The sequence below is a fragment of the Macaca fascicularis genome, chromosome 2 (assembly GCF_037993035.2).
Source record: "Macaca fascicularis isolate 582-1 chromosome 2, T2T-MFA8v1.1".
NCBI classification, from domain to species: domain Eukaryota; kingdom Metazoa; phylum Chordata; class Mammalia; order Primates; family Cercopithecidae; genus Macaca; species Macaca fascicularis.
The window spans coordinates 101,197,789-101,215,246 of record NC_088376.1 but is presented as its reverse complement, the minus strand read 5'-3'; the positions used below and the strand labels follow the sequence as shown (position 1 = coordinate 101,215,246).

The following is a 17,458-nucleotide window of genomic DNA, read 5'->3' as shown; positions in this document are numbered from 1 at the left end:
CTGTGCCTGGGTGTCCTCGATACTGCATGCAAATAGTGACACTACGCACCTCATAAGCTTGTTTAGTTCATATTTACAAAGCCCTTAAAGAGTGCCTGGAACATGCAAGTCCTGTGTACGTTTGCAACTTGCATCAATTTTCATGTTTCTGCCATTCTTTCTCTGTATCTTTAATCCTTTCTTTTTTGCCTGTCCTGTCACCCTTTAGGTATCTATCTCTTGCCTCTGGACATGCATGGACATGACCACATGGCTGTATCAGTGCCATTAGAGGACTCATGCTTTGGAATCTGGCCTGTGGTGGGGCAGTATGTCCCTGTAACCAGCTTAGCTAGGAATAGCTAGGCCTTTGTCTTCTCAGGGCAAAGTGCCCCGGTACACTAAGTTGTCCTGTTTCTTCTTCACTGGTGCCTGGAGACCCTTTTGTAGAGATTACTTCAGCATGCACAGTCCAAAACCTGGGTTCTTCCAAGGGCTCTCAGGGTCACTCTGACTGGCCTGGTGGTCTGGGTGGCAGCCCTCAGCTCCAGTACTCTGGCAGGAAGCCCCAACAGGCTTCCACCCCATGGACTCAGCCCAAGGCTGGACAGAGGCTTGCCTAGTCCCATCTAGGGCCACAGGGTTCTTAGTTTTTGTTTCTTTGTTTTTAGATAAATGAAGACAATCTAGGTTTTACAGCAAAAACATGATTAATACACAATCCCTTTACAGGATCATTCTCCATATAGATAGACCTGTCAACAAACCTGTCCCAACAAAACTGGGTTGTAAAGCAGATCACAGAAAGGGGACTGGGTTTTCCCATAGGAAAGATAGTAGTAACCTGGGGAAAGCATTCCAGATCCCCAGCTTCTATCAACAAACCATACATGTGATCAGCAGTGTGTTATAAAAACGAGGCTCAGCAGCCATCCGAGTTACACTGTTCCAAAGGGACCCTTATCTGTCCACTGTTCCCAAACCTTAGTCACTGGACAACTGCTCTTGAAAACTCTGCCCATATCTGCATTCTACTTACTCTAAATAATTTTTCTTCAACTATATCAGTATGCTTAAAAGTTAAACCCATCCCATGGAACAGCACCCGTAAATTCCTGACTTTGCTGTGCTACTTGGTTTTCTATGTAAAAATGATGTGTAAGCACACCGTTATTAAACTTTAAAATGTTTGCTGTATATCACTGGCAGAGAGTTGTGCCATGATTTGGGAGACATCTAATTTCCTGCCACAAATGGGGACACTAAGACCCAGAGAGGGGAAGGGACCTGGGAAGTCCACATTCGGAGATCCTAGGCTTCCTGACTGTCCTGAGGCCAGACTGTCCCATTATTGGCATCCTTAATGACGTCAAGGAAGAGTGATATTGCGAGCACAGCAAAGGTGCCCTCTGTCACCCTCTTGCCAGTTGCAGTTAACATTATTCATCTAAATAGGAACCACTGCATTTGCCCTCTTAGACATTAAAAGGGTTTCTGTAGGATGTTAGATGGCCAGTGTCTTTTGTAAAAGCTGAAGTGGGAACTATTTTTTCTTGGAATGTATTTCCTTGTGCCAGGCGAGGGTAGTCAGGTTTGTCCCAAACTGGTAAGGACCAGAAGAAGCCAGCTGGACTTGGTGGGGAGTAGGGGGGAGGTGGCAGGGGAAAGGGAAACAATGCATGGACAGGGTGGGACAATAGCCCTTGCACCCTGCAGGCCCTCTCACACAGGACCTTTTGCAGCTGATCCTCCTGTCTGGGCACACTGCCCACAGCATCCTGGGCCCACCGCCAGGCAGACTCAGAGGGTAGCATGGAAGGGAGGAGTAATTGCTTCTCTAGCTCCAGGATCCTGGAGACCAGACAGGAGAAGGGCAACAACCATTGAAAAATAGCTGAAGGGGATCCTTTTCTACCACCATTCCACTAGAAGCCCCCTCTTTGCTCCCCTTTGCCCCCTCAAAGAGTCTGGGATAAAAGCGAGGTCTGTTAGAAAGCACCCAATGAGCCCAGCAAAAGTTAAGCCAGTTGATGTCTTTCTTCCCAGAGCAACATTTCTTGTGCCTTAAAAACATAAAGCTTTGGGATGACCCTTAGGTCAGATGAAACATGATTCAAAATAAACCACATACACTCTAGTAATGGGGAAGAAGGTGTCATTTTCTGAATCCCTTCTCCACTGACCCACTTTCCATCCTTCCACACAACTTCAGTAGGTTGATGGCTTCTACCGCAGGCCCCTTGACCCCAGCTAGGGCCTCAGGGACCTTCGGGCCTTTTCCAAAATTTCCTCCCTGATCTTGGGGTAGTTGGGGTGCTCCCTGAGGACCTGGAACAGAGAATGGGTATGCAGTATCAGGCAGGGTTCCCTACCACTACACCAGGCCCTCCCCGCCAAGACTGCTGGCTTACATCGTGGCAGATTTCGATGGCCTCCACAAATTTCTTGTCCTTCAGGTAGTTGAAAGCAAGTCTGAAGCCTACCAGGGGCATGGAGAGCATAGATGGTGGCACCCTGGTGACCTGAGAACCCCTATGGTTCTCATAACGGCCAGGGTACAGGCCTTGAGTTCTGGGGTCATGGTGGGGATCTTCCTGCCCACCTCCCTCCCATGTCCATTCATGTGCACCCTGGCTGGTTGCCTTACCAATGGCAGGGTTGGCGTGATGACTGTACTTCCAGGCCAGTTTGTAGTTGGTGACTGCATCCTTGTAGGACTGCTCCTTCTCCATGATGAAGCCCATGTACTCATAGGCCTTGTAGCAGGACTGCAGGGAAAGCCAGTTAGAGCCTCTGCTGGTTCCCTGGGCCAGGGTGGGACTAGGACCAGAACCAGAAGCAGGCAAGGGACAGAAGTGAGCTGCCATAAACCAAACTGCCAAGGGACCTCGGGGTACCCCAACCTTTGCAAGAAGCCAACTGTGTGCCCTCCTCTCAGCTACCCCAGACACTGGTATAACCCCTTTCCCTGCAGCCCTCCTGTTCCGCCACTCCCATTCCTGGCCTGCTCTGACCTGCAACAGTCCCTCCAGGTTGGAACCCTTGAAACTTTCCCATCTTTTTCTGTCATTTAGTGTTCCCTCCTCTGGACATGACACGACCCTGTGTACCTCCTCTTACCTAGTCCATTGCCCTTGATCCTCATTCCTATTCTGGTCTGTTGCCCATGTGCCCCTCTCAGCCTGCCTCTTCCTGACTAGTTATTCCATATGACCTCTGCCTGCAAAGCCTGCTTCACCTTCCTGGAATGCCTAGAACCCTTTCTGCCACCCTGCAGCCCCAGTGTGTGTGTGGCCCCTTGCCTTGTTGTACTGCACACAGCGCCGCAGCAGTTCTAAGGCGAGGTCAAACTTGCTGCCCTGGCAGTAAATGTCGGCCAGCAGGAGCCAGCTCTTCTCCAAGTCCTCAGCCTCACTCAGCACCCAGGGGGCCTTGGCCAGGCGCTTCAACTGCATACGTGCCTTGGGGATCTGCTTCAGGAACACATAGGCTTGTGCCAAGGCCAGCAAGGCAGGGACACTGTCCTTCTACACATCGGGTGGGAAATGGACGTCAGCATGCCTTGGCCGCCTGGTCAGCCTCAGCCCTGCCACCTGCCCATGCCCGCCAGTCCCCACCAGCCGCACCTCAGCCTGCGCTATCTGGATGAAGCTGCCCAGTGCAGCCTCCATGTTAGCCTTCTCCTTGGTGGCCAGCCTGCAGAGGCCCTGCAGCAGCCGCAGCTGGGTCTGGCTGGAGGCTGAATTCGGGTAAAACTCACGCAGCAGTTTCTCGGCGGTGCTCACGCCCTGCTGTTCCAACTCCTTCTTCTCTGTGTAGCTGCAGGCGTTAGACTTGGGTGTCAGACCCAGGCAGGTGGCCTGCCTGCGTGGCCCTCACCTGGCTTCAACCCAGAGGCTGCAGGCTCTCTCTAACTTCCCCAGGGTTCCGCCTCTGCCTTCATGGGCCCTTACTTGCTCTCGGCCCCCTGGTTCTCAAAAGCCTCTCCGCCCACAACCTCATTGTCTGGATTCAGACAGATCTGCACCATGTGGTAGATGGCGCTCTGGCCCCAAGTGCTGTCCTTGCGTGCCTTGTTCAGGAACTTTAAGGCTTCGTTGGGCTGCCCTATGTGCCTGTAGTGGAGAAAATACCAAGAATCAGTGAGGGAAACTGAGGCCCAGACAGGGCAGAGATATACAAGGGCCACTTTGTGAGTCTGCACAAAGCAGAGGCTGGATCGCTGGTTTCCCAGTTCCTCTGGAGGAGACGCAGGCGTCGGACCTGGGTGTCGGATGCAGGCCAGTGGCCTGCCCAAGTGGCCCTCACCTGGCCTCCATCCAGAGGCTGCAGGCTCTCCCCGACTTCCGAAGGGTTCCACCTCTGCCCCTGTGGGCCCTCACTTGCTGGGCCTGGGTGTCCTGGAGGCAGAATTTCCGCTCCCTTTGTGCAGCGCAAGGGCCTAGCCTATCTGCCAGCAGGGCTTCCTGCACACAGCTGCCCCTCAACACACCACACCCAACTCACCAGCAGTAGATACCTCTGCAGTAGTTGAACCCTGGTTCCAAAGGCACCCGGCTGGACACCTTCTTGGCCAATTCAAAAAAGGCAGGAATGTCTTCAAGTTTACCACTTCTTCTTAGCAGATCGATTAATTTATTCAATACCAAAAAATTGTCTAAAATAAGAGACAGAAATCTCCAGGCTGAGATGCCCAGTAGCTGTATCAGATGAGGGTGCTGGGCCCCTAGGAGAGGCCAAGAGATACTGCCCATCTGGGCTGAGCAGGGACATTCCAACAGTTCCAGGGTTGAGTAAAGAATAATACTAATGCTTAAAAATAGTAAAGAATAGCAGCTAACACTTACATAGCATTTATATTGTACCTGGTATTAAGTGTTTCACCTATACATTAACTGCAAGATTAGGTAGGTACCTAATCCTTTTTTTTTTTTTTTTTTTTTTTTTTTGAGACGGAGTCTTGCCCTGTTGCCCAGGCTGGAGTGCAGTGGCACGATCTTGGCTCACTGCAAGCTCCGCCTCCCGGGTTCATGCCATTCTCCTGCCTCAGCCCCCCAAGAAGCTGGGACTACAGGTGCCCGCCACAATGCCCGGCTAATTTTTTAATATTTTTAATAGAGACAGAGTTTCACCGTGTTAACCAGGATGGTCTCAATCCCCTGACCTCGTGATCCGCCCACCTCAGCCTCCCAAAGTGCTGGGATTACAGGCGTAAGCCACCGCTCCTGGCCTAGGTAGGTACTCTTACTGTATCTGTTTTACAGATGAGGACACTGAGACATGGATAAATAATTTGCCGAAAGTTGCACAACCAGTAAGTGGTAGACCAGGACTCAGACCCAGGCAGCCTGGCCCCAGGACCCATACTCCTAACCATGGTGACCTCCTGGGCCTATGGGCACACTGCCATGGGCCTGCCAGGGCTCCAACCTGAGCCTTAGGTCTGGCCCCTCTCCCCAGCAAGAAGGGGTGGTTTTATGCTGCAGTGAATGGGAATGAAGCTATACAACAGAGGAGAATTTCTAGTCTCTCCAAGTGGCTGTGACCTCAAAAGGGGACTGTGTCGAGCCCCACTGGCTGTGATTTGGGGACAGACATGCTGTCCTGGGTCCAGTGCCAAGTCCTTGAGACCAGGAACTGGCCCCTTGGACTCGGGAAGGGCCGGCACGTTCCATTGGGTCTTTATCAGTTTCCTGTTTCTCTGGAACAATCAGGGAGGAAGGGGCTTCCTCCGCCCAGTCAGGAAGGAGGGAGAGGTCCCACCCTTTTCTGGGAGAGTGGCCCTTGCTCAGTGGGAACTGGTGCAGGCAGTCTCCATGGGCAGAATTACCTGGCACTTTCTCCAAGACTTGGTGGTAAAGATTGATGGCCGCTTCATGTTTCTGTTTTCTAAACATCAGGTCAGCCATCAACTATCAGAAAACACACAAGCTCCAGATTTCCCAACAGTGGCAGCTTGCATGGGTGTAAGGGGAGGCGGGGGGTATGGGGGTGATGGTGGTGGTAGGAAGGGAAGGTAGAAAAGGACTTGCAAGGCAGCCTCCCCAGGCCTTGTGAGAAGCTGCCACAGGAGAAGCCTGAGGGTTTCTCAGGCCCCCACCCAGAAGGTGAGGACTTCCCAAGGTGGGGGGCAAGAAGAGCTGGGTTGAGGATGGATGTGGGAAGGTAAGGCCAGTGGTAGAGACCAGTGGGGCTTTTTGATAGCCTACAGGGAAAGCCTCTCCACCCATTCTGAGAACTGCCAGGCAATAGAGGTAGGGATGAGGACCCCTCCTTGTTCTTGCAAGGGCTCAGCTTCTGCTCCTGGGCCAGCCCTGGAGGAGGTCTGGATGATAGGGAGGAGAGAGGCAGAACTGGGGAGGGCTTTTCCTGAAGCCCCAGGAACCTATCCCACCCTTGCCTTCACCTACAGTGGATGTGCTTTCCCCTGGGATGAATCAACCTCACCCTACCTTAGACTGGCCCAGGAGGTTGATGCTGCCCACTGCCAGCCAGCCCACCCCTTCCGGCTACAGGGCAGAGTAGGTGCAGCACTGAGTCCTCTCTGCCTGACAGCTCCTCAGAGGTGTGTCAGTGAGGCATCTGAGGTTATGGGGCTATGGGGCTAGGAAGTAGCCTGCATCTGGTCACAGGGACCCTGGGAAGGGAGGAAGGGAGGAAGAGAGGGAGGGAGTGGGTACTGGGGGCTTCCTACCACAGAAGCAGTCTCATGGTTCTGCTCAGTCTGCAGGAGGATGGCACAGTGCTGCTCACACAGGTCCAGGTGCCCCTGGAGCAGGTAGAGCTGCGCCAGCTCCAGCATCACCTGGGACAAGGCCGGACATAATAAACTAACTAGTAAACACCATGGGAAACCCCTGGGATCATCCTTGACAGCTCTTCTCCTCACACCCCACTTCTATCAGCTCTGCTTTCAAAATATGTCTCAGATTCCCCAAGTGAACCTCTCTGGCCTTCCCCTTCTCCCACTCAGTTCTCCAGTCATACCCTGTGTCTTACTAACCTCTGAAAGTTGGGCCAAGCTAACACATACTCATCCTTCAGCTTCAACTCTGGCCTCACTGCTCTGAGAGTCCTCTGTGCCCCAGATTCTGGGGCAGGTACCATTCCTCCAAGTGGTACCCTGCACCCCCATGCAGGCATGTATTGCCTGGCATTAGTGCTGCCTGTGCTCTCGTCTACATGCCCTTACCCAAGGGTAATCTGTGGGCAGTGACCAAGCCTTGCCCCACTGTGTCTCCAGAGCCAGGCACAGTACTTGCCACATATTAGATTAGGTATCTGTTAAATGAATGAGTATTAAATGAATGAATGGATCTGTCACTAAGCTCTTCATCTACTGTGTTGGCATGAACTCCAACTACGGTTCCCTTATCTGGAGCCACACCTCCCTCACAACTCTAGGCCCTCTTGGAAGCTCAGCCTGCACTTCATGCCCAAAGTGCCCTGGCAGCTACAACCCTCATCATCTCCCCACCTCCAAGGGGGACTTGAAAATGTCAGACTAATGTGACTTTCAGCAATGTCTTTCCCACTATACCCTTCACATTTGGCTATGCAAGGTGAGCCTTGCTCCAAGGGCTGCAGCAGGTGAGGTCCCAGGTCAGCAGGAGCAGGCACCTTACCCCAGAGGCCACTGTTAGCCGGCTTCCCATGCCCATTATATCTGTGACTCCTCAGGGAAGAATGGAGAAGGAACTGGCCCCTGCACCTGGTCAGGGAGCTCAGCAAGGCATTGTGCCCTGAGGGAGAAAGCAGCTTCTTGCTTTGAGGGTCACTCACCTTATTGTCAGTGGGCAAGTAGGAGAAGACATCCTTATAAGACCGTACCGCCTTGTCATACTCTTTCTCTGCCAGGTAGTGCTCTGCAAACTGGATGCAGATAGAGGCTGCCAGTTGCTTCTGGGAGGGGATCATTTCTGGTTGCTCCAGTGGAACTCGCTTCAGTATCCGAGACTGGAGGTCCAAGGCCTTAGGAAACCAATCAAGCCAGGATCAGAAACTCAGAGCCTGACATACCAGTTCACAGAAAGTACCAAGCTCTTAATTCAGATCCAGAAGTATGAAAAATGACATCTTCAGTGCCCTTGGGCAAATGTGGATCACTCTGAATAGGCAAAGCCACTGGCTGAGTACACGAGGCAAGCTGGCACTGCCTCTGGGGGCAGGAGCAGAAGCAAAGGCACTCAAACAAAACATGCTTTTGTACTTTGCCTGTTTACCTGCTTCTATCACACCTTGAGGCTCTGTGTCTAATTCGCTTTGCTACACTACAGGCTAGAACTAGCACACAGTAGGTGCCCAAGGCACACAGTAGACTGTTCTGTTCTGTATGCCGCCCTACTGGGAATTTGAGGACGCAGCCACAAATATTCACCACACAAATGATCAGGTGAGTAAGCAGAGAACATCAGTGCAAGAGGAAATGATGATGCCAGGGTTAAGCTGTAGGATATGGGTAGGAATCAGCACTTGGCTCCCCGAGGGCCAAAAAGAGGAATGGGAATCCAGCGGTAAGCAAGGGGATAAATCATCTCAAACAGTCAAGAGTATGGGCTCTCCCTCTAGAACCACAGAGCATACTCCAGAAACAAGTTTGAGGCCACACCCCTGGGGGAAAAAAGTGAGGAAGATGTGACAGGAATGGCTGGGGGCTCTCAGATCAGGGGCAGCCCAGTGTGCAAAGAACATAGGTTGGGACAGGCCAGACCTGGCTCAGATCTCAGCTCCACCACTTGCTGGTACAGTCATGTGCTGCATAACATTTCAGTCAATGACAGACCACATATATGATGCTGGTCCCTGAAGATTATAACACTGTATTTTTACTGTACATTTTCTATGTTTAGCTATGTTTAAATACACAAATACTTACCATGATGCTACAATTGCCTAGAGAATTCAGTAGAGTAACATGCTGTGCAGGTTTATAGACTCAGAGCAATAGGCTATACCAGATAGGCTAGGTGTGAAGTCAGCTATACCATCTGAGTCTGTAGAAGTATATTCTATGATATTCACACAACAAAATCATATCCCTGCTGATAAGCAACATATGACGTTGCTGTGGTTTGAATGTGCCCCCCAAACGTCATGTGCTTTCCTGGGAACTTAATCCCCAATGTGGCAGTATTGAAAGTTAGGGCTTTTGAGAGGTGATTGGATCATGAGGGATCTGCCCTCATAAATGGATTAAACCACTCGTGGATGAATGGATTAATGGGTTATCATGGGAGTGGAACTGGTGGCTTTCTAAGAAGAGGATGAGAGACCCGAGCAAGCATGTTAGCACAGTCGGTGCCCCCGCCCCCCATGTGATACCCTGTACTGCACTCTTTAGAGAGTTCCCCTTCTCCTGAGCAGAAAGGATCTCACCAGATGAGATCTCACCAGATCTCCTCCACCTTGAACTTCTCAGCCTCTAGAACTGTAGGAAATGTATGAATTACCCAGTTTCAAGTATTCTGGTATATACCAACAGAATACAGACTAACACAACTGAACCCAACTTTGGGCACATTGCTCAACCTCCTAGAGACTTATCTGTTACATGGGAATGTCACAATGCTTATTACAAAGGGCTACTGTGATCATTCAATAAGAAAGCAAAAACCCTACAGAACCTAGCACAGAGCTTTTAATGCATGGGAGCTATTGTCATTGCCTCATTATTATCTCTACCATCACCCTTGAGGACAAAGGCACTCTCTTACTTCCTGCCTTCCCCAGCCCACCCTAGCTCAGAGCACATTAGTGTACCGTCACTGAATGAACCAGAACGGGAAAATAAGTGAAGGTGGATGTCAGAGGTGTAACCTAGGTCCTTTTTTGAGGAAGAGGTCTGGGGCTTTACAGACCTGGAGCTCTTTCCTTTCTCCTTCTTCAGGCCCCACCAGCAGATGGCAGATAAAGAGCTTGAGTCCACTTGTCAATTACCTTGTTCAAAGTTTCTATCACAGCTTCTTTTTTATGGCTCTCGTAAACCTTTGCCAGCAAAAGCAAGCACTTAACATCATTCATCATGGATGGGATGTCTTGGACTGTTAAATGGAAACTCAAATTAGTGTTAGTTTGCTGGTTCCTGGGAAGCTGGGTTGGTGGGGAGGGCTGGGTTCAGGACTTCAGCTAATGTGGAATGGGGGAGGAGTATGTCTGCTCCAAATGCTAGAAATAGGTTAGAATGCTGCCTCACCAATGTCATGTTCCAGTGCCTGCTTCAAAACTTTTTCTGCTTTATTGATCTTCTTTAACTTTAGGAGCAGTTCGGCCAGATCGCAGCACAGAAAGTCCTGTCCATTAATCTTCTGGGCAGCCTCATAATACTCAATTGCCTTAGTGCAAACAATAAATATTAGCCTCTGGCCTAGTTCTGCACTTCAGTGCCAGACACCGTGTTCCCCTCAGCAGCCATCACACCAGTGTGCCCCTCCAGAACACAGAAGCCTAAGGTGAAAAAGCACTCCTCCTACCTGGCACAGGGTGTAAGCCTCAGCTTGAGCAGGTGTGGTCAGCGGCAGAGAGTTGCTGAGTTCTCCCCTTGGCACCCCATTCAGCAAGGAGCTGAGTGAAAACTCAGCCACTCTCCTCCCATCCAGAGCTCCCCAGTCATGTACCGTCCTCCACCTTCCCTGCTAGGCTGGCCCTCCCTGCCCCTTCACACCCCAGCCCAGCCTGACCTCAGTATACTGGTGGGCCTTCACATAAGCTTGCCCAATTCTGCTGGCCAGGGAGGCATCGTGTGGGTTCTGTCTATAGGCCTCATCATAGACCTCCAGGGCCTTCTCGGGCTGGTGGGGAAAGTGTCTTTGGGTCTTCCTCTTCTCTGCCACTGGAGAAGGGAGACTGGGGGGCCACTTGGCAAGGCTGTGAGGCCTCTCACTTACCTCCAGAATGCTCATTAAAGCATCGCCCAGTAGCAGGCTGGTGTGGGGGCCAGGCAGATGTTCACAGAGCTCACTGCAAGCAAGAGTAACCAAAAGCTTATCTCAGGCTCGCACACACCTCATATTCCTGAAATCATCTCCTTCACTTCCTTCCCACTGATTCTGGCTGACATTCATTCATTCAGCAATCAATACTTATAGAAAGTCCACTGTGCATGAGGCACTGTGCTAGCTACCTGAGTCAGGCTCTCCACATCCATCTCTGTAGTTAGGCCATGGCCAGGCCCTCTACCTGTTCCTCTCACTCTACCCGCTATCCCTTCAGATCCCTCTCCATGAGGCAGCCACGTCACTCTTTCTAAAACTCCAATCTGGCCATGCCTCCATACTGTTCACTGGTTTCCCACTGCTGGATAGCCTTCCCTACTCCCTCAGCAACCGCACCTCCCACTTTAAATTGCTTAGATGAAGCTCTGCCAGAAGAAAGGGATGAGGAAGGCGCCTTGGAGGTCCCAATGCCAAATCATACAGAGACAGCAGCTTGGAGCTTCAGTGTGTCTGCTCTGAGAACCAGGCCTACAGTCTCCTACCAGTATGTGCAAGCAGGTAAGCGAAGGGGGGGTGCAAGCAGGGCTCAGGGCCAATTCAACTCTGTATCCTCAGAACTCATCCATGAACAGGGCTTACTGACCTTTCATGCTCAAACTGTAACCCATGGACAATTCCATACATTCATCAACTACACTCCAAGGACACATTCTGGAGACCCAGGTTGAAGAAATAACATCTGAAGGAAACATTCTCTAAGATACCATCAGAGAAGAAGCTGTCATTGTGCTACCTGTGGGGCTTACCGGTAACATCTGATGTAGAGGCGCCTGTCTCTGAGGGTCTGCAGGTAGACGTTGGCCATCTTCTCTCTGGCTTCCATGTAGCAGGACTGCTTGGGCGAGATGTTCCTTAGCATGTTCAGTGCCACGTCCACATTACCCTTGCTCAGGACCAAGTCCACGTTGGCAATGGTGATGCGGTTCTCTTCTGGTGTGCCGCCAAACTCATTGATGGTGTCCTGCATGACCTTGGTGGCCTCATGCTAAAACATGGGAATCAAACAGACCCTCCACTTGGTGCACAAGGAAACAGTGGGTGGAACCAAAGAACCTGGTTCCTGGGCCTATCCTGAGCCTGCAGTGTGCCCCAGTCCCCAGGGAGGAGAGCATGGCATTTCTTACTAGCTCCCCATTCAGCCGGAGGGCCTCCACCAGTTCCAATAAGATGGATGCCCGCTGGCTGGTCTGCAGAGAGGGCCCGAGGAACTTCCTGCCTTCTTCCTTCTTCAGAGCTGGCAATTTGATGACCATTTTCAGTGTCTTTATGGCTTCTGGATAGTCTCCAGCCTTGTTGAGAGCCCTGGCCTTGATGAGGTGGTAGAGGGGGTGATCTCGGACCTAGGAGGAGCACAGCAGAGTGTGGGGCTCCAGTTCACTGCTGCTACTGCTGCTGCTCACAGCAGCCAAGTCAGAGAAGGCCTCAGGAGCCCACTGAGCCTACCCCTGCCTTTGGACCAGCAGAAAGATCTGTGGGACACAGCTAGCCCCTGGGGCTACTCTCAGAAGGCAAACAGGGGCTGCAGCTAGCTGGATGTTGGGATGCTGAGAGGATGACAGGGCACCCACCTGGAAGTTGTGGCTGACACCCAGCTCTAAGCAGTGGAAGCACATGCCAAAGTTGCCCTGAGCCAAGTAGATCTGACACATGAGGAGATGGGCGTCCACGGAGGCGGGGTCCAGCTCCAGGCAACGCTGCAAGATGCTCTGGGCGTTCTCTAGCTCTCCTAGAAATAATACACAAACCTCTACATGCAGGGTTCCCAAGGGGCTCCTAAGACCTGATATGCAAGGGCAGAATGAATTTTACATGTCCTGTTCTCCAGAAATATACAAAGTTGAGTATTTTAGCCAGTTTTGTTCTGCTTCACTCAGGGGTCCATTTCTAAAATTAAGACTACACAGTTGTTTCCTTGACTCCGACAAAAGCCAGGAAACTCAAACCTCAGTGTAACACCCTTCTTGTCTTTGTAACCCTCAGGGAGATAGCTAAGTTACTTCATTGCTCCATCCAGAAGCTCAGGGGAACATATTAAGTCTCAATTCCCACACCTAAGAGCAAACAAAACCTAGTAGAAACAGCAACTGTAATAGTTACAATTTATGAAGCTGCTGCTCTGTTTCAACATTTGCAAAGCATTTTAGAAAGTCTGATTTATTACTTGCCCAGCCCTGCAAGGTTGGTGCTATTGTTCTTGTTTTTTCAGATGTGGAACCTGGGGCTCCAGTGATGTAAGCCACTCAACTTGGAAGGGGCAAAGTTGGCATTTATGTCCAGACCTATTGGGTTCCTGAGCTTCAGCTCTGAACCCCCTGGCACTTGAGGGCTGAGGGGCCTCCCTGCAGACAGGCTGGCACTTACAGGGTGGTAGCAGCAGCCTAGGGGTTGGGTGTAATGAGTTGGTAGGGGCACTCTCTTCCCTTGCAGTCAGGTCTCTCAACAACTCCTTTTTGGGATCCATAACCTGGTGGGTAGGGAGCCCCTGCTTCTGGGTCCCAAGCTCCCTGCTCCTTCTTACGTGCTGTGGAAATGTGAAGAGGTCACCATGGCAACCTATGCAGCTGGAGACCTTGCTTTGGGCCCAAATCTGCTGGCAGATGCCAGCACTCAGGGTAAGTTCTGTCACCCTGGCCTTGTATCCAGGATACTTTGAAGCTGTGGGGAAACCTGGCATTCAAATGAACATAGGGAGGACCAAGGATGAAGACAGGAAAGCTCTCAGCAGGAGTACAACCCACACGATGCAATGCCAGAAGACAGACAAATGGCCACAGTATTCTGATCCCTTTGGACACCCCCAGACCACCAGAGATAAGCCTGGTTTCCAGGCAGGCAGGATGGGGTAAGAGGCCACAGGGAGATAGTACTTCAGGGGAGGGCTCTGCATCACAGAGGACAATAGAGCACCTATGGAAGGTTTTCCCTCTCCTTCCCTTTCTCTCCAGGGTCTGGGCCTGAGAAGGGAGAAGGTGAAAGGGCTCCTGGAGGCTCTGAAGACTTCATGGTACAGGGTTCTCACTTCTCCATGAGGCTTTTTTGGATAGCTTTTCGAAACTGCAACCCTGCCACCCCTGCATCACTTCCCTGCTTCAGCTTCTTCTATAGCATTACCATGTTCTAACAAAAAAATACGATGTGCTCCCTCGTGGAGCTTGCATTGAATTGTCAATTTCCCCTTACTAGATGCAAACTCCATGAGGGAATTTTTGCCTATTTTTGGTACTACTGTATCTCAGATGAAGTTCAATGACTATTACCAGCACAGATCAAGTGAGTAAATCCACAAAGGCCTAGGTGGGAGAGACCCCTGCTGGTGAGAGGTCAGGGAGCTTACTAGGGTTACCAGGGGATAGAGGCTGGGAGTGGGCAGGCCTGTAGGGGCATGTGCCTGTGTGTGCACAAATGTACGTGTGTGCATGTGCGTGTGTGTGTGTGTAGTACCCCAAGCAAGGAGTGTGTGTGTGTGTGTGTGTGTGTGTGTGTGTGTTTGCAGTATCACAGGCAAGGAGCCTGTGGACACAAAGCTCCATCAGGTGTTTGCAAGGCCCCACCTGGCTGTCAGGACCCCACCCCCGCTCACCTGAGTAATACCTGACCTGAGCCATCAAATACAGGGGGTCGATCAGAGCTGGTGCTGCTTTGACTACAGGATTCAAGATCACGGCGACTTGTTTAAGAAGTGGAGACACGATCTGGCCTGGTAACCTGGGCTGTGGGAACACGGTGGTGGAGGTGGGAGTAGGTTTGCCCTATTCTAAGAGAGACTCCTGGAGCTCTCAGAAAACGCTCTCAGTGAAGGAATTTTGCTTCATTCCACACTTATTTATTATCCTCTATATCATCTAGTGCTTGGTTTTGTTCACTGTGGTGTCCCCAGTACAGAGAATGGTATCTGGCACTCAATAAATATTTGCTGAATGACTCATTACAAGGCACTGGGAGGATATTAAGGTATATAAAAATATGATCCTTGGTCACAAAGAATCCTGACTGGCTGGAAGAGCAGGACAAACAAGTAAAGACTAACATACTTCTTAGGGGGCTTCTGCGGAAAAGGAAGCCAAGCTCTTGTCTCGGATAAAAGCAGGGCCATGGGCTGGTGCCCTGTTCTTCCAAATGTGGTCCCTAGACAAGCAGCATCCATATCACTTGGGAACTTGTTAGAGATGCAGGATTTTAGACCCCCCTATAGAGTCAGAATCTGTACTGGAACAACCTCCCAGGTGACCTGTGTGCTGTATGTTCAAGTTTGAAGAGCACTGGGCTCCCCAACTGGGCCAAGTAAGGTCACAAGTAAGGATGCCTCTGTCCTTCAGGTGGGCACCATCCAAACCTGTACTCCAGACCCCCACCATGAAGATAGGCCTTCCCCTAACCTGTTTGGGGCAGAAGAGCAAGTACTCCTTAGCAATGCAGACCAGGAAGTAGGGGTCCAGCTTTTCAAAGTACTCAGAGCCAAGAGGAAGGCCTTGCATGCTGGAGAAGTGAAGCTCCACTGCCTCCTTCAGGAGCGCTGTGGTCTCTTGCTCCCCCTTGTGCTTCTTAGACGTCAAGAGGGCTTGGAGGAAAATTAGCACCTGTGGAAGACAGGACCGAGTCTCAGTGCCAATGCCAGCCTGGGCAGAGTTGGTAGGCAAGGGCAAAGTGAAGGTCCAGGTAACCTTGGCTGCTTTCTATTGGAAATCAGGGGTGGGAGGACAGCAAAGGACATCGTCCTGGAGCAACCCATGGCCCCAGGGAGCTCTGACCTCAGACTTCCCAAGGGACTTCTGCACCTCCTTCAGGAATTCCAGCTGGTGCTCAGCTTCCTCCAGGTGGCCTTCTAAGATATGACACAAGATGATCCCTGTAAATGGGACAAAACAATGATGAGTAGCTAGCCCTGAAGCACAGCCAGCAGCCCATCAGGTCAAGGAGCACGAGTAAGACAGTGGAAGGAAGGTGTCTCAGCATAGGGAATCTTTTCCAACATTTCTACAAACTTAAAGAGAAATACATGCTCATGCTCAAGAATTCAAACCCTAAGGCAATACAGACAGAAAAACATCCCTAGCTCATGTTCTGGCTTTAACAATGTCTCTCTCTAGAAATAACCACTAGGAAACATTTGAGGTATAATATGTTACTACTATATAGACACCTCAGACATATATATTTATATGTACACACAAGCATACCAATGGGTTTAAAAACACACACATCCACAAAGGGAATCAAATTTCACATACACCATTCTACAATCTGCTTTTTTTTTTTTTGAGACGGAGTTTTGCTCTTTTTCCCAGGCTGGAGTGAAGTGGCACGATCTTGGCTCACTGCAACCTCCGCCCCTCAGGTTCAAGCAATTCTCCTGCTTCAGCCTCCTGAGTAGCTAGGATTACAGGCATGGCCACCATGCCTGCCTAATTTTTGTATTTTTAGTAGAAACGGGGTTTCACCATGTTGGCCAGGCTGTTCTCGAACTCCTGACCTCAGGTGATCCAATTGCCTCAGCCTCCCAAAGTGCTAGGATTACAGGCATGAGCCACCATGCCCGGCCACAATCTGTTTTTTTAACTTTGTATATGATAGTCATATTTTTCCATCTCTTCATACAAATCTACCCCATTCTCTTTGATGACAACATAATATTTTACTGTGGATGTAACAATTTATTTAACTATTGCCCTACTGAAGGACATCTAATTTCACATTTACTTTGTTTTCAGTATTTAAATACTACAATGCTATGATGAACATTTACATATGTTCAAATTCCTGAGGGAGAGCTGATGAGTCACAGAGCACATATATTTAAAATGCTGACAGATAAGGCCAATCTGCCCTCAAAGATACCTGAACTTATATTACTATCAAGAATTTAAAATATCCTTTCTTCATAATCTCAAACATGCTGTAATTTTTGCCAGTCTGAAACATGGAAAGTAACTAGTTTTCATTCACCACCTTTTTTTAACTATTAGGGAGAATGAACATCTGTTCATATTTCCAATATAGCCTTTTCCTTTCTACTGTGAATTTTCTGTTCACAGCCTGCCTGGTTTTTTTGGAGGGGGTGATTTTTTTTTCCTCTTTATGTTTTCTTAACCTTTGTTGCAAGTGCTTTCTATTAGTTTGCCATTTATCCTTTAACTATTTTTACAGTATCTTGTCAGGTAGTAATTTTAAGCTTTTATGTAGTCAAATAGGTAAAATGTTTCCTTTGCGGCTTCTATTTTTTTTTTTTTTTCATGTAGAGCCACAAAGCCAAACTTTGCAGCTTCCAAGTTTGGAGTTAGGCTTAGAATCCTCAGGGAAACCCATGTTTCATTTAATTTTTATGTTTAATACTTAATTCAACTGAAATTTAAGTATGGTGTAAGATGAGAACTTACCTTTATTTCTTTTTCATAATGGATAGCAGGGTATCCAACTAGGAGTTACTGAACAACCTATCAGCTTGAAATAAGGCCTGTTACATCCCATTTATCTATTTGCTTATCCCACTC

General features: G+C 49.9%; 1 protein-coding gene across 12 annotated transcripts in view; it reads right to left on the bottom strand.

The window, feature by feature from the left end:
- Nucleotides 1-668: 668 nt before the first annotated feature.
- The window catches only part of TTC21A (tetratricopeptide repeat domain 21A), a 32,852-nt gene continuing 16,062 nt past the window's right edge, over nt 669-17,458 (bottom strand). For 2 of the 12 annotated variants that reach the window (XM_074031724.1, XM_005546688.5), the window contains exons 10-29: nt 15,719-15,816; nt 15,347-15,547; nt 14,551-14,680; nt 12,539-12,696; nt 12,095-12,310; nt 11,717-11,955; nt 10,863-10,935; nt 10,656-10,766; nt 10,172-10,310; nt 9,916-10,019; nt 7,762-7,950; nt 6,674-6,784; nt 5,810-5,891; nt 4,486-4,636; nt 3,933-4,094; nt 3,606-3,798; nt 3,282-3,506; nt 2,627-2,747; nt 2,391-2,458; nt 669-2,307 (exon numbers count right to left, since the gene is read on the bottom strand). In XM_074031724.1, coding sequence (XP_073887825.1) covers nt 2,230-2,307; nt 2,391-2,458; nt 2,627-2,747; nt 3,282-3,506; nt 3,606-3,798; nt 3,933-4,094; nt 4,486-4,636; nt 5,810-5,891; nt 6,674-6,784; nt 7,762-7,950; nt 9,916-10,019; nt 10,172-10,310; nt 10,656-10,766; nt 10,863-10,935; nt 11,717-11,955; nt 12,095-12,310; nt 12,539-12,696; nt 14,551-14,680; nt 15,347-15,547; nt 15,719-15,816 — 2,849 coding nt within the window. In that variant the 3' untranslated portion in view covers nt 669-2,229. Of the gene's footprint in view, nt 2,308-2,390; nt 2,459-2,626; nt 2,748-3,281; nt 3,507-3,605; nt 3,799-3,932; nt 4,095-4,485; nt 4,664-4,901; nt 5,892-6,673; nt 6,785-7,761; nt 7,951-9,836; nt 10,020-10,171; nt 10,311-10,655; nt 10,767-10,862; nt 10,936-11,716; nt 11,956-12,094; nt 12,311-12,538; nt 12,697-14,550; nt 14,681-15,346; nt 15,548-15,718; nt 15,817-17,458 lie in introns of those variants that run through there. The other 10 variants (XM_065540368.2, XM_065540370.2, XM_074031721.1 and 7 more) reach the window with 8 other exon arrangements.